This window comes from Sinocyclocheilus anshuiensis, unplaced genomic scaffold (genome assembly GCF_001515605.1).
Source record: "Sinocyclocheilus anshuiensis isolate Anshui unplaced genomic scaffold, SAMN03320099.WGS_v1.1 scaffold461, whole genome shotgun sequence".
Taxonomy (NCBI): domain Eukaryota; kingdom Metazoa; phylum Chordata; class Actinopteri; order Cypriniformes; family Cyprinidae; genus Sinocyclocheilus; species Sinocyclocheilus anshuiensis.
Window position 1 is genome coordinate 847,142 of NW_015541005.1, and position 21,066 is coordinate 868,207.

At 38.6% G+C, this 21,066-nt stretch overlaps 1 protein-coding gene across 1 annotated transcript in view; it reads left to right on the forward strand.

Moving 5' to 3' along the window:
* The first annotated feature begins 3,592 nt into the window (after nt 1-3,592).
* LOC107690317 (RNA binding protein fox-1 homolog 1-like) overlaps nt 3,593-21,066 on the forward strand; it is a 144,144-nt gene continuing 126,670 nt past the window's right edge. The window contains exon 1 of the mRNA XM_016488622.1: nt 3,593-4,101. Coding sequence (XP_016344108.1) covers nt 4,003-4,101 — 99 coding nt within the window. The 5' untranslated portion in view covers nt 3,593-4,002. The remainder of the gene's footprint in view (nt 4,102-21,066) is intronic.

Sequence of the window (21,066 nt, forward strand, 5' to 3'; positions counted from 1 at the left end):
TCCCCCTTCAGGTGCATATGTAGCAGGCCCTTCTCATTAGTGTTGACGTGAACCATGGCACACAATAACAGTTATTACACCAAGCTCACTTTTTCTGTCAGTTACTGAAGCTATAAAATGTCTGTGAAATTCAATCTAAACAGTAAAACCTTGAAATAGCCACGAACTGTTTTCCAGCTCAGGGTATGATTAAATTTTCTTCTCACCTTAAATGGTTTCTTCCTTATTCTGGGTTGGTTTCTATTGTTGTTGTGCGGTTAAATAAAAGCACTGATTGTGGAAAACGTTTAACAGAGGTAATACTGTATGTTCAGGACCCATCATCAGGACATTTTTTTTTTTTTGTTGTTTTGGTCTTGTCCAAACTTTTCTATCTATCTAAAGCTGTATTTATTTACTTTCTCGAATTGTTCCTGGTCTTATTGTACGTTATTCTGTGCATGTTAATGTAAGGGTGGAAAAAGTATCACTTCCATCAAAAATGTAATAACTTTCTCCGCCTCTGCTGATGTAACCAAGGCTGTGCGGGTGGGGAAAATAATATTCGCCAATAATATCATGGCTCACTTGACACACTTCCAACAAACCCCAATGGATACTGGGAAGTCCCGCCCAACATGACTTAATACTGTATTCCGTTTCACTGAGAAATATGTCTTAAAGAGACAGTTCGCCCAAATCAAAATTTCTATATTTATTTAGTAACACTCATATCACTCCAAATCTCTATGACGAGGTATTTTGAAAAATGTCTCAGTGTTTGGTTGTTTCTTATTTTTTATGCAATTTCACTGCATTTCATTGTTTAGGCAATCTACAGTTGAAACATTATTCAAAATACCTTCTTTATGTTCCTTAGAAGAAAAGGGCATACAGGTTTGGAACAACCACGAGTAAATAATGACAGAATTTTTATTTTTGGATAAACAGTCGTTTTCATTTTATTGCAGACATTATGAATCCAATTACTTGTTTTTGTTTTGTTTTGATGCCAAAAGATCTGATGTAGAAATATGTAGTAAACTTTTATCTAAGTAACCCAAAAAAATTCACCAGTTTTCAGCATGGCAAAGATCAGAGCTTTCGCTCATTTCATTTTTAATAGAATCGTGCTATTCTTTGAATGAATTTGACATTAGGCTGTTGTCCGGTACCATACAGTGTAAAAGAAAAAGCACACAAGCTTTAGAAATGTTGTTGCTTCCCTCCCCCCTCTTTCTGCCCATCACAGACAGACCAATAACACAATGTACACAAGAAATCTGAGAGAGAGCCATCACTGACAAACAAAGAGATAAACGAGGTTTCTCTCTCTCAATATGCAGTCCCTGCTTATTTATTCAGTAAAGGCGAAGACAACAGACGCGTTGCAAAGGGCAGCCATGCCTCATCACATGTCAAAGGCACAGTGACACACAGCAAAATAAACACTACTATCTGCGATGAAACGCTGGCCGAATGCTCTTTTATTTCTTAAAAAATAAAAAAGATGCACTGGTTGACGGTCCAGTTAATATTTTGTACTCTGTAGCATCAAGACAGGGAAAAAAAAATGGAGGAATGCAGGAGGAAAGGCCGAGAAGACGTCTATGGATGGGGAGGGGGAAGAAATAGTCTTGCCTTCAGGCTATGAGTGGGGTGAAGAAGAAAAAGAGTAAAATGGAGCAAAGCAGTCTGCTGCCCTCTCCATAATACATGTCTGCCAGCTTTTCAGAAGCCCTTTTTAATTACGGCCCCTCGTGCAACATAGAAAAACATTGATTTTTATGACTCTGCTCTTTTAAAGTAACAAGGATATGAAATCTTGTTATGTATTTGCGAGTCACCTTAGGTTGTAACGTGGCACAAAGAGGGAGGGAAAAAGATTAAAGAGAAAGAACATGCATAATTCAAATTATTTTTCCCCCTACTGTATATCTTTGCACTTTCTGCTTAGACCTTGGTCGGCCCGTCGGTTGAATATCAGTTGTATTTAACATTTAACAGCTGTTAATGAATCTACAATAAAGGCCTTGCTGCTGATAGGGAGATAAAGGCCAGAGTGGTTTAAAAGAAGCGTGATGAACAATAAATTCAAACATTTGTGTGTGCTTTAATTAATTATTTAGAACCTCACATTTGGCCTAGTGTGCACACAAATGTTCTTTTATGATTCAGATAAGCAGTTACTCTCTTGTGTTGCCCTTATATGCCGCTGTCTCAGTTTGCTTAGTGAACCTTTTTTTTTCTTCATTTTTGTGTAAGGCTTCCTTTTTAACAAATAGTTACTGATATTGGCTCATCCAAAGTCATTTTATTTCTTTGTATTTTAAAAAGACTATCAGCACATTTGTCAAATGATTAGTTCAAAATAAAATAAAATGTTATTTATATATTTTTTTAATTTCATGCAGTACACAAAAATACCGTTTTCTCCAGCATTGTTTCAGGATATACGCAAATGAAAATCAATCATAATGTTTGTGTTGTTTGTGTGTGTGTGTGTGTGTGTGTTTTATCCTCAAAGACAAGCATATTTTTGATGCAGTAGCTTCAGAGGGCTTCTGGATCAACTACATTGTAAAATAGCCAAGTTTTTACAAAACCTTTTTTTTTTTTTTTTTTTCATGAACCAAATGGTTCAGATGGTTCTAGGAGTGCACTTTCAGTTCTGCATCGATGTCAGTGATTTATTTTTCTTTTCAATATTTTACATATCAAACATATTTTTGATAACAGTGGTCTAATAGCAAATTACCATAGTTACAACAGTCCTCATAACATTTACATACATATCACATTTTCACAGAACATATGATTACCATGGTAAATTTAAAGCACATACAGTATGTACACATCTAAAGTTTTACAGAGATTGTCATGCATTTTTCTTTTTTTTTGTATGCTAGCTTTTGTACAGATATTTTTATACATCTGTTTTTATACTGGTGAGCACCACTACATGATTTACATGATTTGTGTCAATACAGAATGATACATTTAAATGTAACCTTTATGGATAACTAAACTGTTAGGGGCTCATAATAATTATTATTATTTAAAAAAAGTAATAAAAAGAAAGAAAATTGTGTAGCCTACTAAGTCCAACTGAAATACATAAGAACGCACACAGAAAACAAAGAAATAATATTGTATACCCCCCCCATGTATAGCTACCCATTAAAGGGTTAAACTGTTACTGTTACACTATACAAAATAAAAATAAATGTTTTACTCAAAGTGCTATAAGAGAAGCTTCATCCAGTGATTATCCACAGTAAAATCTTTTAATTTGTTTAACAGTGGAATAGTAAATAGCCTGTTATAAGTGATATAAATTCAGTAAAGGTATTAGGTTGGACAGGTCTTCCTTACAGCACAAAGCATTACAGGCTGATATGAAATGATTTTAATGGAACACAAATGTGATGGCAGTTTGTTTACGTGCTGAGAGGTTCGTTTATATGCGCGCGCTTTATGTGGCGCCATAATAATAAATTATAAGGACAATTCAGTTTCACGCAAGAGAAAAAATGAAGAGATTCCCCCACCCCCGGTAAAAATGAATGTGTGATTTAGGATTGGCCCCCGCCCCGCATCACTTCGCCTCGGAGATTCAGATGCTGCTCAATGAAACAGACGGTGCGCCCGGACTCCTCTGACAGCGAATGGAAAATCACACCCGCTTCAACTTCACTGCGTCCAGTCACCAACTCTCTTATATCTTGCCCGTGAATTAGCTTATTTACAAGCGCCAGAAACGGACTGAATAGAGTTTCGTGCATATTTACAAGGGCTTTACTCAAATCATCACGGACAAGAAAAGACGCGCGCTGTTTTTGCTCACCAACGGGACGCTCGCGCTCAAACATCCACATTCGCTCGTAGCCGGTTATCCAGCCGCGTTTGCGCACACTCCGCTGGCTGCTTCAAGTCTTCATAACAGCAACCGACCCTGCTAAAGCAGTCTTTAAAACCCCGTGAAACTCGGCGGACAGGACAGGACGAGCGGACGCAAGCACGATGCAGCATCCCCTGACGGGCGGAACGTGCGTCGCCCTGCCAAACGTGGACATGTGTCCTCAGCTCTCCTGTGCCTTGACTTTCATGTACTTACAGCAGGTGAGTGAGCTCCTCTCCGAGCCCGCGGAATCCAGTGCGAATGTGCGAAACGCGGTTTATGGCAAGCCGTATTAGCATGCATAGTTATTACTAAGGTATAGTGGCTTTAATGTTTTTCAGTTTCACTAGTAACAATTCGTTAGATGCCTGTAGCTACTTATTCTGGTAAGCTAGTGGCTAGCTGCTAATTCATTAGGCTCTAGTACATCCTTTTCCACTAGTTATCTCAATAGTAACTATTCAAGTAGTGTATATTCCAAGCACTGGTACGGTTTAGACAATATTACATTTCAGTTGTTACTAGTAAGTTTAATTGAACTGTAAATTAGCTGTTTGGGCTAGTCATTATGTAAGACAAGTGAAAAGGCAACTGTTACTGTTGAGGTAAGATATGTTGGGCATAACAATTGGGATAGTTTCTGATAAGCAGGTGCTAGTAACTAAAAAAGACTAGTAAATCTGGGGCCAGTTGCATAAACTTCTTAGATTAGTTTTAAGAAGTTAGTCATCTTTTTTTTCAAGACAGGCCATTAACTTTTTTAATTCGGTTACAAAATGGTAGATTGGTGTGATTTAAATCTGAAAAGTATGACTGATTACCTCTTGGTTAACTGCTAGTTGGTCAAACTAGTTCTTAAGACAGTATTAACTTAGCGGCTGTTTATGCAACTGGCCCCAGGAATACATTCAAGTCACTATTAGAGATATTATAGAATCTAATGAATTTGTAAACTTGTGAAACTTCAAATGTTACTATAGTTGCTGTTGGGTTACTTACTGCTAATTAAATAAACAAGTGCTAGTAACTTGAAAAATAGATACTAGTTAGTAAGGAATAAATGTTCAAGCGGCTTGCCACAAACAGCGTGCGTTGTGAGTGTGGGTGTGCCACCAAGTGTAAGTGGAACACAGATGAAATTGGATAGTTTGGTAAGAGAGGGATTTTGTCTACTAGTGTGTTGGCGTTTTGGTCGTGCATCTTTTGTGAATCATTTTAAATAATCTGACATGTCATCTGTTTTGAATAAGCCTTAAAAGTAGTCTATATATAACTACGCATCCTAAGGTTGTTTGAAAGAGTGTGAGCTGATTTTCCACTTCTTGTAGAGCTAAAACACTTCATGTGATAAACAATTCTGCTGACTCTTATGACTTTGCTACATGATATCCCCATGTGCTCAGCATATTGTGTGTGCGCATGTGTCTGTTTAATGCGTTTTTCTTTAGTTCTCGATTTTTTGATGTGTGTTTTTTTTTTTTATAATTAATCTTATTAGATTATATTTAAATCTCTTTTATGATTAACTTATTGCACAGTAAAAAAAAAAAAGATTTTTAATTTAGAGTCATTAATGTGCTAGACTGCACCCTTGGGCGTCTTTTCATCCCCTGATTATCTGATACACTTGATTGTCATCAGTGCCTTTTCCAAACAGTGGGTCGGCTCCTAGAGTGATGACAATTCAAGGGGATTTATCAAATCAAAAGTTAATCTATGGTATTGATCAGTCATCAGATCCTATGTGCCAGTGCATGTCTCTCTCCAGACTCGACGTGACTGAGATCAGTGATCTCATTTAACTTTCATCTGTCGCACCGAGCCACCATTAACCTTCAGTGACATCTCTAACCTTTGTCTTATCCAATAGAAATTGCATTCCATGTCAGTTTAATTGCAAATACTTCTGAGTGATAAATATATTTTTTTCTAACAAAGAGACAGGTTTTAATTCTCTAATCAAGCCAGAGTATATCAGTCATTCATTTCTATGGGAGAACAGATGCTACTTTAAATGTATGATGCTTCAGTACCAGGTTACATGAAGTGAAGATTAACTGTCATTTTAATCATTTTTCTTGTTATCATGAAAGTTGCTTTGTTTCTATATCAGTAATTTTGTTTTATTTTTTTAGTTTGAGTTTGTATTTGGCAAAATCCTTTTTCTTTTCTTTTAGCTGGGATTGGTGTTCTAAGATCATCGTGACATAGAGGTTGATTTACTTGATTTTTAGTTTTCTGTTTCTCAAATATTTATGTGCCTGCACAAGCATTTCTGTTTTTCCGTGTGTGAGTGTGTGTGCGCGTTCACGTGTGCTGAGTGAACTGGGAATCTGGGTTTTTGCGACTATTTATAGCTGAGATGCAAGACATTTTGAATACATCTCACCACAGCTGGAGTTTCATTCAGGACTAGGCACAGACGACGCGACTTTATTTTTTTTTCTCGATTTGCTTTCTTTACATGTGGTGTCACGTGTACGTGGCATGCGGAACGGTGTTGTCTAGGAATAGCTTATGTTTTATTGTGTATCAGCAGGACCTGTAAACTGGAAGTTCTTATGGATTGTTTGTATCCAGTGGCAGAATTATTTTCATCAATGCAAATAATTACTTAATAAAACCGGAGCGTCTCTTAGCGACAGCTTCATGTCGAACAGAGACGTTTAATTATTTGCTTCTATTAAAAGGCCCAGCAGTCAGTGCATATATAGCATATGTTATCCCTATGTATATGTGTGCTTTTCCCTGCACATTTTACTAACGCTATTTGTTTGCGTTCACCCTCAGGACTAGGGCGTTTTGTACAGTGCTTGTGTCAGTAGCGGGGCAGGATTAAGCAGCTGCCAGATAGACCTCACCTGACCCTTAAAGCTGGGGGCGTCCTGCACCCGCTCCTATCTCCCTCCTGCCGCAGGACCCCAGCCTGACCTGGAGTGGGCGGTGTGGGAGGTGTGGTCGCCTGGTCTTCACGGCTCAAATCAATCCAGCCCAAAGTCACATGGCTCTAGCTTTCTTTCAGCAGATCTTTTATGGCCCCCATCTTACTCTCTCTCTCTCTTCGCTGCTCCCATCTGTGCTGACTATGCGTAACTGCTCCTCTCTCTTTCCTTTCCATTACATCTGCTCAGTGCTGTTCATTTATTTAAGTACCCAGCGCACCCATACACCATCACGCCTCCTGGACACTTTTGCTTTTCACTGTTTCTTTCTCAAAAGGCTCATGCATCAAAGTAATAAAAATAAAAACCGTGATTCAGACCAGGTGACGTTTTGTAGAGGTGTATTTTTGTGTAGTATGACGCAAAACACTCCGTTTAGGGGCTAGTCTATGGAGCTGGTGTGTGTGTGTGTGTATGTATGTATGTATGTATGTTAACACTAGATATTAATGCAGCATAATTCATTTTTTTTCTGTACACTTTTTGACTGTAATTATGTACAGTACTGCTAGAGAGGTGAAATGCTATACTAAATACTATAAATGCTATAAATGGTATACTAAATTGAAAGACCCTTTTAAAATTAAAATATACTTCTAAATTAATCTGTTTTTTTTTTTATTATGATGAACATGTTTTTATTCGGCTTTTGTAACTTTTTGTTCTTTTGAAAGACTACATGGAATGTTTGTAGTTTGTAGGGCTTTTTAAATGAATAATAATAATAAAAAAAAACACTTAAAAACCAAACAGGTTACCTGTTACAGAACCTTAGATACACTCGTACATTCATGAAGCATTTGAGAAAATCTTCTTGAAAAAGGTCTTGTTATGTGTCAACTACCCATTCAAAAGAAAGGCTTGTGTCAATTTAAAAAGTGCTGCTTTATTTCTTTAATGGCTCTTTTGGCTTCAGTGTTTATATTATTTTTCTCCCCTCAGTCCTAAGTCTCATCAAAAGAGTGGTGTTCAGATTTCATTTAAATTCAGACATTCCGCCAAATCAAATTATGGTTAATTTCATTATTTCATTTTTGAAATAGTGTTGGAAATCAATTGCCGTTTTCTTCCCAGGTTAGCATGACACATGAAGTGATTGATGCTGATTTTCAAAAGTATTCTAAGCGTCAAAAACAAATTGGAGATGATTAAGAGCTCAGGTCTGAGAGTGAACCAGTCCTTTCATTGTGCTGGGGGAGTTTTCTGAAAGGGCAAATATGCAGAGAACGATATAAGCATGTTCAAACAAAGACAGTGAATTTAACATTTAACCTTCAATTTGAAAACCAACCCCGCCATAGATGCTGTAGTTTTGTGTGTGTGTTTTGTTTTTAGAGCTAATCTCTGATCTTTTCAATCAACATGCATTAAAAGCTAACCAGAAAGTTTAATTTGTATTGTTGCATGGCATTGAAATCTATATCCTTGGCTCTTTGTGTAGCGCTTCATTTATTCCATCCTCTTCCCATCTCGCAGCCCTCAGCAAGTCGCTGAAATGAGAGATTGGTCATGTCATCAAGTCCTGATGAGTTTTCAAACCCTTCAGTAAGCATTGACAGGCAGGTAAAGGCCAGGGCTATTGCGCTTGTCATGGGCCATGACTCTAAATGATCACATCCTTTTGTCTGCTCTGTTTGCATGCTCTTAGTGGAAGTTGGTTATTGCTTGAATGCAAACAAGAGGGTAGTGAATGTCCTAGGTCATGTGTGCGTGTTGTGCACTGGTGCATGGCCCTCTGGGAGAGAGAGATAGAGCGCAAGGCAGAGGAAGAATGAGGTGGGAGATTGCTGAGGGACGAGAGGGAGAGAGAGAAGCGACGTGTGTATGGAAATGGGGGCGGAGACCATCTGCCGGGCCTTGCTGGGCACATGTGTTCCTGTTTGTGTGTTTGTGTGTAGAAGAGTGATTAGTCTCTCACGTTCATAATAATGTCTGTTTGCTTTTGCAGCTGTTGCACAATTTACCAATCCTCTCCCTGTCCCTTTTTTTTTTTTTTTGCGTGGCTGCATTGCAAAGGCACCCTCTGTTCTCTGTGAGCATTTTACAGTTCAGTTGAAGCATTATAAAGTGGCGGTGGTTTTGTTTAAAGCACTGCTCCTTTTTTTTAAAATGAAGATTACATGTCAAGTAGTTTAGTTGAGCCTATCAGCTGAAACTACAGTCACAGAACTGCTGATTGTTTTGAATTCATGTACAAGTAATTTTTTATGTAATAATAAATAAGGAAGTACATTTTTAATAGATAGATAGATCGATAGATAGATAGATGACATTTTTATTAAAACTATCTAATATAAAAATTTTACATACAGTGGGTACGGAAAGTATTCAGACCCCCTTAAATTTTTCACTCTTTGTTATATTGCAGCCATTTAAAAATACCTGAGCAAATGTAAAATTGTCTTAAATTGTAAAATAGCATAACATGTATAGCTTATGAATATTAATAGGCAAAAGTGACTGGACACTCTAGGAAGACTACTTTTCGATCTCAGATTTAGCTGATTGATATTCATGAGCTTCGTATTTGTCGTATAGTGATGTCATTATCCACCCAATCTTATATCTGTGGTCACCTCAAAAGTGGATGGTACAAAGGTTGTTGTTCCTTCTACATTTAGAAGTGCCTTCTGCATTTTAGTATTCCCTCAAACAATAGCATCTACACCTGCATGCAAGACTGAAGACAGAGAGCAGGAGCGAAGGATGCGATAGACTGATTAAAGCAAGGCAGGGAAGCATCGAGAACAGAAGCAGACGGAGAAAAGATTGAGCCGAAGCCCCATAATGCGCTCACGTTCATGTTTGTCTTTCTGGCTGCCTGAAAGTAATTATCCAGCTGCTGAGCGGCCGGGCTCGAGCGATGTTTTATGAGCTTCTGTGTTTAACACATCCAAATGAACAAATGTCAGCTCCCGTCGTGCTGGTTAACTCTGTCCAGCAGGGCCTTCACTCAGCTGTGACAGGCCTTGCTTAATGTGAGCGCTCCCTGCTTATGGTCAGTCAGCAGAGGCAGCGAGACCGGAGACCGATACGGGGAGGAGGTGGAGTTGGCATGTTGAGGGCTTGCTGTAGATTACGGCCACTGTAATTGCTCTGAAATGGAACTGCATCCCAGCCAGCAGGCAGCTCATTAGAAACAAACCCCAACATATCAAGTGAACCTAAGGGAGCTGTGGAGAAAAAAAGAAAAGGAAAAAAAGGCAAAGAAAAGCAAGAAAAAACCTGCATCACCAGCCTCCACATCTACAGCTGTGTCTATACAGCTCCTAAAACAGTTGTTCAATTATTTGGATCGTCGGGAAAAACTGGGACAGTTTTTTTGGCGGGGAAGGAGAGGGGGAGGGGCTGCGGTCTCATTAATATTAATCAATATTTAATCAGATGCATGAATGTGGCGCAAATAACAATATTAAGAACGTTAGCGTTTAGCCTTGTCCTTCCAAAAAGTGAATCCAGTTGGTGTTAATTGTGAGTCTCCCGAGGAACGCTGTCAGTGCAGGGTTCGCTCTCGTCTGATTGACTGTATCCCGGAGCCGTGGGCCTGCGTTGGGCTCCTCCCTGGCTGAGGGCGTGAATGCAGCCTGTTCTGCTCATGCAGTAATTAGACAGGGAGCGATCGCTCCACTGCAGCGCCTGCCCAAACTCAAGCCTGCTCAACCGGCCTCCAGCTGAGCCGAGATCACCGTGTTTTGATCTCGCCGCTTCTTATATTTGCTGATCTCACAAACATACACAGGGGGTGATGTATTAGTTAGTCAGACTGCGATTTCTAATGAGGAGTCATCATAAAATGCATCGCCGCACTCCGCTTCAAGCCACCGAGGAGAGGTGGACGATATTGTCGGCGCATTTTTGTTATGAATTTACTGTGGAATCTTTCTCCCGTCGTTCTCGCTCTTCCTTTTCTCCGCTTATCTTATTATTTCCTACTATTTGTCCCTTTAGTGCTTTCTGACTTGATTTGTTCCGCAAGCAACCCTGAGCAGTGCGGAAAGCCGAGTGTTTTGACGTATATTGGAGGTTATAAAAGACTGAAGGATGGATGAAGTTATCTGGGCATGGTTTGCTGACGATTCGTCACATGTGCACGTGCCCTTTTAAGTCAAGCTGGTTCACACGCCGGCCATCTTGGTAACACCCTGAGTGGCTATTTTCTATGTTGGTAATTTATTTTGGTAGGCAAAAACCCAGAAATGAGTTAGCATTTTAGCACTTCCGGTTTTCACATTGGGTTTTTTGAATGGGTTTTTGGTTGCCTGAAATAAGGTCTGTGGTTAACACAAGCTCAAGATATTTTCATGTTTTATTCTACAACATAAAATACATCAGTATAAAACAACATAAAATACACAGTCACCCTTGTGGATTTTTTTTTTTTAAACTTTACTTGAAAAAGGCTGTTGCTAACAAGAGGCTAAATGGCTAAAAACATTAAATGTCATCACATTGAACAGGAAAATGCATCTACTCACTAGTTATCTTTTACAGCCTCATTGTGTTTATAATCATGCCCTTGCAAACTTTCAGGAAACTTTTTTTAATAAACACGGAAAAAAGTTGTTGGAATCTTAATGATGATGATGTTGTTAAAGGCATGTGATCATAGTGTTATTTGATTATATACCCTATGTTTAGCTTCTTACTTCTGAAGCCAATGAAGCCAATCCAAAAGCCAATGGAAAAATCCTATTGGGTTTTTGTCGAGGGAACCAGGGTGATGCTAACTTCCGGATTGGCCTACAAAAAATGCTTCATACTACGCTGCAAATGCTCAATACAACAAAGTAAAAAATTGTGTTGTAAAGATCATGTTTCTATTACATATTTTAAGTCATAAATTAATTATGGCTGGTCCAGCTAATGTGCATGCATTTTTGTAACTGTAAGGTCGCTATTTAGCATTGCGATTTTTCCCATTCATTTTCCTGTGAGTGATCTGTCCTTTCCTACGTATGCCAAGTCTTTTGCAATGCGGTCATATAGAGAGCCTAATTCTTGTTTGGATTTCATAACCCTGGTCATGTGAGACTCGTAGCCTGTGATGTGGTTTATTTGAGGTGACGGGAACGAGTGCAGAAGTTAATGTAAATGAAATAGATGGGGAGGAAAAGATAGTGTGTGGATATAGTAATTTGAGCAGGGAGGTTGTAACATGGCAGCTTGGATTAATTAATGCCCTGCTTGAGGGGAGGGAGAAGTCAGGAAGGCAAGCACGGACGAAACCATTTTGAGTCCTCCACACCTTTCTTAAGGCTACAGAGAAAGATTCATTGCGTCCGTACCATGAAGAATGCCAGTGTTTTTTAATTCACTTCATCACCGGCATTTTGTAAACAAACTTGCAAGACACAACATGAGACCTTTTCCATGCGTCAAATTGATGAAGAGTCATGTTTGGTACTGCTTTATTAGGAAGTCTGTCTTTTCAATTCGATTATTTTTTGTTGGCCCCTCAGAGTTTTTGTCTTTTCACCAGCTTCCCTTTTGTGGGGTGTTTGTTTTAGAACTATCAATTCATATTCATATGCAAACATTAGTATTCTATTTAAGACGTCCCAGAATGCACTGTGCCTCTGGTTTATTCAAGAGTGAGATGAATGTGCTGAGAGGAAAAACACTCCAAAGTCACTGATATCGGTATTATTTTGACATTATTATGTGACAGTTTTATCTGAAGCAATATGCCATTAGATATTGATGTTATATATTTTTATTTGTTTTAAAGCTTTCTTTTCTCTAATATATAAAATAATTTCATATTTCATATATAGGTCCTGCACTGTGACAGTCTAAGGCCAGTGACAGCTTAAAGCCAACACAAGCATTTGAACAGTGCTGACAGTTGTGTCGTCAATCAAATGGTGTTCATGGCAGACATTTCACCAGGTGTCCATGGCAACTCATTTCCCTGTCTGGTACGGGATGAGCGGTCCGGCTTTAGGCAGTGGACAGGTTCATCCTCCACAGGGCCCACCCACAGAGCCGCAGATCAATATCTGCTGACAGCAGCACAACAATAGAGAGGCCTTATCACAGGCCCCAGCAAGGGCCCTCAATTGGCTCCTCCATTTTGAACTTTCAGGCCTTTGATATTCAAACACAGCGCACTGAATAATTGAAGAATCGGCGGCATTACAAGACTCGAAGCTTTTCCCCCTCGAGTACAGGAAGTGCCAGCTCAGGCGCGGTGCGGGTCGCGATTGTTAGACTAATTCCACCTAAAATGACAGAGAAACCAGTACTAAGTCTACCCTGTTAAAAGACAGAAGAATACAATTAGGTTCTTTTTCGTGATCTTTCTGGAGATCTGGTAGTGACCTAATTATTTTGTTTTGCATCTTTATGTTGCACAACAGAAAACCCACTCAAAGGAGAGGGAAGGAAAGAGCAAAGGAAAAAAAGCAGTGTGCATGCTCCTTCTATTCAACCTCATTATGTCTACTGGCATTTTAACTCCTTTTGATGATTAAGTGAGAAGAGAGGCAACGGGCTACATGTTGTCTTCTCACTTCTGACACCATCTCTCTGCACTCTGCTTTCCTCTTTGTTTCTTTACAAAATGTGCTTTGCTGGAGAAGGAGAGAGCGCTTTAATGTCGGATTCCCAAACGCACTAAATCCTTTATTTTATCTGGGTCAAAACCGCCTCAAGAGCCTCATCAAAGGCCGAAAGGGTACGGAGGTGCTGCCTGAGACAAAGCCAGGGTGGAAGGCTTTAAATAATTTTGCCTTCCCTTGTATTTTTCCCTCCTCGCTCTGCCTGAAATAGCAGCTGCGGTGTTCACGTTTTTGTTATTTGGGTGCACCTCTGGACATCATCTCCTTTTCTCCTTTCATCCTCCTTTTTTTCCTCGCTCCATGTAGTTGTGTAAGGCCGACTAAATGAGGACAGTAGGGTCCGTCTCCGGCTGTCGTGCTGAGAAACACGGGGAGATCTGAAGAAACGGCCACTGCAGGAATCCTTGTCGCACTAGTCGAGCTTAATGGAGGGGCCAGGTGCGGCCCAGATGATGCCAGGGGCCCTGTGACCGTGAAGGGAACAGGGTCGTGTGCCGTTCAGAATTGAATTGAGAATGCCTTTTAAAATCCAATTAAAGAGCTGAATTTGAATTGATGTAGCAAATAGGATGCGGAATTCAGACAGTTTTAAAGCATATTTTGTCAAAACAAATGTTGACTTCACAACTTGACATTATTTTATTATTATTTTTAAAGCTTTGAATTTTGGATGGGTGGATAAATGGATAGATAGGCCTAGTCACCTGTTTGTATTTAGGCTATATTTAATAATAGGCAATACTTTATATTATTATTATTATTATTATTATTATATTTTATTACTCTCTCTCTCTCTCTCTATATATATATATATATATATATAGATATGTTGATTACTGTGTTTATATTTTAGATCGATAGATAGATAGATAGATAGTTTGTATTAATATTTATAAAATTTATAAAACTTTTTTATTATGACATATTTAATAAAAATATTATTTTTATGCGTATTATTTTATATTTAACAATATTTGTATTAATAAATCATATACATTTTACATTTAATGTTATTATAACTTTGTATTTTTAAATGCATATTTAATAAAAATGTTATTTTTATATGTATTATTTTTTATATTAAATAATAATTGTATTAATAAAAATATAATACATTTTAATGTTTTAAATTTATTATTAACATATTAACAATTTGTTATTACTGTTTATATTTAATAATATTTATTACATTTACATTTATTTTATAGATAGATAGATAGATATATTTTTATATTTAATAATATTTATATTAATGTAAAAATATAATACATTTTAATATGTTTTAAATGTGTTGTCATTATTATTAATTTTTTTTTTTTTTTTTTTTTTTTCACTTTCCCTTCCATTCTCATTCAACTTTCTATAGGGTGTGGCCAATTCAATTCAAATTTACACCTGTGAATTGAAATGGAGCCACTTCTTCAATTCTGATGTTTGCACAACCGTGGAAGAGAATATGAGGTGGCACTGCTGTAAAAATAAGGTGAACGTTTGTGTCCTGGTCGCAGGGGTGCATGAGTGAGGTATTATGCATGGCCGTGTCCACAAGATGTAGCACTACACAACGACAGCTGTGCCATTGTCTCCCCTGTTTGCACACGAGCCAGCGCAGTATAGGATTATATACGCAGCACCACAGAGGAGAAAGAGAATAATAGCCAGATATGAAAGGACGAGTCCCTCATGGCTCACCGCAGCAGCTGAACAGTAGGCCAACAGCAACCTGGAAACAAACATATGCGTTTGATAAGTAGCCATGTTGACTTTTCTAGAGGATATACCAGTGGGCAGCTTGGTAAATGTTTTGTGGGAGGCCATTATTCTGGGCTTTTCTCTGCGTGCTCCCACAAAGAAGCACAGAACCTTTTTTTATTGTGTCGTGCTGAACTTGAAGGTTTTAAGTTTCAGCCAAAATACGAGCTCACAAACAAGCAGCTGTAGAGGAAAAATAAGCTATTTGTACGTCGAGAGCTTCGCTGCTTCTATCTCGGTTACGTAATTTCCTCAAGGACGTCGCAGCGGCTCTCCAGCCAAGACCACAGCCTGGACTGTTCCCGCTGCTGTTCTCCCCGCTCCCTCCTGCAGCCATTGGACTGATCACTCCTGTAAACACTCTGCTACTGTAAATTGATCCCAGCGTGGGCTTATCAGAGGTAGCTAGCCTGCAGGTCCGTGACTCGGAAAAGCAGAAAACCGTATTAACATTTAACACATTCTCCTTATCCGACGGCAGATCGCAACAGCATGTCAAAACCCATCTTTTCGACATCATTGTGGTGAGGCCGGGGCAATGTTCTGAGAATTGTTCACTAACACAGGGGCCTCAGTCTCTTGAAATGTTTTGGGAGAAGGGTGGAGGTGGTGTTAGGCAAAGAAAACACCTTGTTGTTGCACATTAAATGACAGGGAAAGGTAACGGCAGTGAGGGCCGGTTAGGAAAAAGGTGGCTGAGGAGAAACAGGTGCAGGGCTCGGTGGGTGTCTAAAGCCCTGGATCACAATGCGGCACACGCTACGCAATTCACAATTCATTGACTAACGGCTAGCGTGTGTCTGAAAGGAAAGGCAGAATGAAAACCTACAAAACAAACAAGAGCACTGCGGTCCCCATAGATGCGCTAATTTCCTATGAAAATAATGAACGCCTGCTATACAGTATGTGTAGAGAATGAAATTTTGATGAGAACCCAGTTAGGAAAGAGGTCAGTACTGTGTTACATTTCCTTGTTTATCTATTTAGAGATACTGAGAAGGAGAATAAAGCTTCTCTTGCTGGGTTAGGTCCAGGGGTGTGAAGTAACGAATTACAAATACTCACGTTACAGTAATTAAGTAGTTTTTATCAGTAATTGTACTTTTTTGAGTAGTTTAAAAATTGTGTACTTTTACTTGAGTACATTTTAAGTGATGTATCGGAACATTTACTCCGCTATTTTCCTCCGTTTGTGGTCGTTACATGCTTATTTTAATTTTAAAAATTTGGTATGAGGTTGCAGGTATTGCGACCAGTGTTAACTCTGTGTTAACTGCCTCTCTCACGTGCGTTCTGCAGCGGTCACTTGGATGACTTGGATGACTCACTTGAAGTTCCGTTGTTGCTTGTGGAACTTGTTGACTTTTGATGAGTTTGAGCGCGTGATGCTCGCTGTGAAAAAGTGTGTTGGAAACACAAATTGAGGACCAAATCTGCACCTTATTGATGACCCGTGGCGTTAGGACCAAATCTGCACCTTATTGATGACCCGTGTCCCGTGGCGTTAATATACTGCATCTGTGCCAGTGTGTGATGTAATAAAACGGCAGCTCGTTAATAAACTTTTTTTTTTTAAATCCATTTTATACAATACGCCTTCAATTAGCAAGTGCGCTCGCACATAAACAATTTTCAAGTTCAACACTTTTTATTCCATTCAGTTGTGGATGCTGCTGCTGATTCACCGAGACCGCTTCGGCTCAGCAAAGAGACATGCGCGTGTGTGTGTGTGTGTGTGTGTGTGTGTGTGTGTGTGTTTCCTTTGAAAAAGTTTCCCCAGAAATACTTCGCTATTTAATGCATTTTTCCTTACAAACTATATTATCAGCATAACAATTCGAGTAAATGTGTAAAAGGTATGGCATGATGCCATCCTTTGAGTACTTTTAAATAGGCTACTCTTTTACTCTTACTCAAGTAGTTTTTTTGGACAAGTACTTTTACTCTACTCACACTACATTTTTTGGAAGGTAATGGTACTTTTACTTGAGTATATTTTTTCAGTACTCTTTCCACCACTGGTTAGGTCATTTAACAAAGCCTATCGCATTTATCATTGGAAATAATGATTATCTGGCATTTACCCTCGTGAAATTACGTACTCGGGCAGAAGAGAAGCGTGGCGTTTGAGCCGAGAGCGTGAGGCTGAGCGAAACCGAATACCTTTAAATGCTGGATCTGATAACAGTAAACAAATTGATTTTGGCTCAGTGGGTAGTCATAGGGAACTTATCTGATCCAGGCGCGAGTCTTAATTCGGCTCGCCTCTTCATGACGAACAAAGCGTCTTGATGAGGGAGCCATCCGTTTCACCTCCGTCAAAGTGTGCGGATGCATTATGACGTCCGCTCGAATAAGATTCATGACGACCTTGGGAGCTATTACCATCGGCTCATATGCATGCGGGAAGCGAGTTTTAAAAGTTGATATTCCGCCGCGAATTTGCATGATGAATCCCAGGTCATTAATATCACATTTGATGAAGTGCCAGATTTAGTCGGGGAGACCTTTTAAAGATGCTAGAACTCAACCCAGGAGAACCTGGTGTGGCAGGGGCTAAAAGGGCCGGCGGTGCTGCATACCAAGGCTGTAAATTATTTGCATCCCCATAACGCAACACTGCACCTTCACCTCCATCGCCTGAAGCCCCTCGGGCCACGCGGTGCGTGTGAACAAGCGTATAGGCTCTTAAAGTATCAGACCAGCTGTCGTGAAGGGAGAAATGATGACTGTAAGATGAGCTTATGGATAGCTGTTACAAATCTTTGATTATGAGTTATTAGATTATTTGTTTACTTGACCTTTTCAAGGGGATTCGTGGAGCTGGTAATATACTACAAACAAATCTCTTCTGAGGGCTCTGAGCAACCATGTAGTGCAAAATGTAACATTTTATCATTCTTTCTTTTGTTCTATCTGTAGTTTTATCGTTTTTTTCTGTCATCCTGTCTGTAGTTTTATCGTCTTTTCTATCATTCTGTCTGTAGTTTTATTGTTCTTTCTAGGGCTGTGCAATATATCGAAATTATCAAAATATCGCAAATGTACATATCGCAATATGCATATCGCTTCGGCTTGCAATATTTGGGGCCATGAACAAAAGACAAAGAGAAAATCATTCACTGCTCTTACCTAAACTTTTGTAGCTTAAATAAGAATCAGTGCATATTGAATTCATAGAGTAAATACTAAGCAGTGTTGTATTCAGTTCCTAAACTCGTGTTAAAATGATTACACTAATGTTAAAATGACATTTTATTTAATGCTAGAGTAAAACACTACCGTTCACTTTCAGAAGTTGTTGTAGGGGTGCTTTCTTCTCACAAAAAGTGAAACATGTATGCTAGTTATATTAGAATCAGAATCAGAATGAGCTTTATTCACCACTTAAGTGTGCGCAAACACAAGGAATTTGTTGTGGTTTTACAGGAGCTCTTGATACATACATACAAATAACCATATATATATGACACAAGATAGTTATAGAAGTTCACAGAACTGACTCAGCAACAGCGGAGTAAAACTGTTTCATCTGAGCATGTGGCACTTTAAGCATTATCATATCGCATATCGAATATCGCATTATTTAATGAGTTATCGCATATCGCATTTTTCTTCAATATCGCACAGCCCTAGTTCTTTCTATTGCTCTGTCTGTTGTTCCATTGTTTCTTTCTATCTTTCTATTTATTGTTCTTTCTAGTTTTTTCTAGTTTTATCATTCTTTCTATCATTCTATCTATCGTTCATCATTCTAGCGTTCTAGTGTATCATTCATTTGTTCTGTCTATTGTGTTATCTAGCCTATTGTTTTATTTATTTATTTATTTTTTCGTTTTATTCTTTCTATTGTTCTACCATTCCATATTCTATTGTTCTGTCTGTAGTTCTATTATTTTATTGTTCTGTCTATAGTTTTATCGTTTTATCTGCCTATCGTTCTATATATTGTTTTATTGTTCATTCTGTTATTCTGTCTGTAGTTTTATCGTACTTTCTATTGTCTGTCTATTGTTGTATCATTCTGTTGTTCTTCCGATCATTCTGTGATTCGGTCTGTAGTTGTATCATTCTTCTATCATTCTGTCTGTAGTTTTAGCATTCTTTCTGTCATTTTATCTATAGTTTTTTCCATTCTTTTTATCATTACACCTGTAGTTTTATCATTCTATCTAGTGGTAGTTTTATAATTCTTTCTATTGTTCTTTCTGTCTGTCCATATGCCTATAAACCTTTGTTCAATTGCTTACATTTCTTTGAACTCCATCTCCTTTCAAAATCAAATTGCAATTCTACATCTTGTTTGCTGCCACATTTAAAAAAAATTAAACTCAATTTAAAAAGGCATTCTCAGTTCAATTCTGAATGACTCTATCCTTGCAGGTAGTCACTCTCACCAGTACACAATAGATATGCAAGATCCCATTTATGAGAAACTTTGTCATTCACGAAGAAGAGGGGTCACAAATACTTTAAGCATTAGGACTAAAATGACACGTTGAGATTTTCTGCCAGCTAGCTGCTGCATTTTCCTAAAAACTCCCTTGAAATATGTCAGACATTTTCTAAATAATCTACACTTTTCCACAGAAAGCTGAGTTTTATGACAACATACTGCAGCCATCTTCCCACAGCATGGCGGACCGTTTTAATGGTCATTGTTTGGTTGTGTGAGGAGCGGGCTGTTCTCCGTGCACTTGATTCATTAGCTAGTCTCTGGAGTGGGCTGACGGCAGGCAGGGGTGCTCCTCTGTCACCCTAATGGAATGGAAATTCACTTACATGCACAGACGGCTGCCGCGTCTGCGCACAGACATGTGAAGGCGCCAAAGGGAGGTTTTCAACCTCCCCTGATCTGATTTGCTTTGATTGGAAATGCTTAAGGACACGCGCAATTGTGTGCACTTCTTGTTTACAAGTGCACAAAGATGCGTGAGCTCGAACGCATGCGGCATTATACCTTTTTATGTACGGTTTAAGTGTGTGGGCAGTTCTGAGGTAGCCCAATCTAATGACCTCAGCAGAAAAACAAACATCAGAAGAGGTGAGAAGACATATTTATACCTTTCGTTATCTTTCTGCTAAATTTAAAAGAGCAGTAGGGTGTGCTAGTGGGTTCTGTAACTAGTATGCTGTTTAACGGATGCACTGATAAAGAGATATTGGCCAATGTTGCCAACCTAATGAGCTGCCTACATATGTAACTTTTTTAGCAACATAAACATGCTCACCAACGCAAAATTTGTTCCAAAAGGTAGGCATGAATATTCTGCCTTCTAAAATACATTATTTTGGCCAAATTGAAAAATTAAAAGCATAGATTTGTGCCTCTTTGAGTTGCTACGATGCTAATACAACTAATATTGATATTAGTGTTGTCAAAAGACCCGGTATTTCGGTACCAAGTCGGTACTAAAAAAAATTTTTGTTTAACGTTATTAATAAAAATGTTGTTCAATTAGCATGTTTTTGTGTTTTGCTTTGGTACCGAAATTGGTACCGAGAACCGTGGATTTTCACTGGTATTGGTACCGAATACTGAAATTTTGGTACCGTGACAACACTAATTGATATACTGTGCTTTTACATTGGTCATTAGTGGTAACGCCTTACAGTAAGGTTGGATTTGTTAACATTAGATAAAGGAATAGTTCACCAAAAAATTAAAATTCTGTCATTAATTACTCACCTTCATGTCGTTCCAAACCCTTAAGACCTTCGTTCATCTTCTGACTTCATAAAATTAAGGATGAACCTCTGATGTCACATGGATTATTTTAACGATGTCCTTACTACCTTTCTGTGCCTTGAATGTGTCAGTTGCATTGCTGTCTATGGAGGGTCAGAAAGCTCTCAAATTTAATCAAAAATATCTTAATTTGTGTTCTGAAGATGAACAAAGGTCTTACAGGTTTGGAACGACATGAGGGTA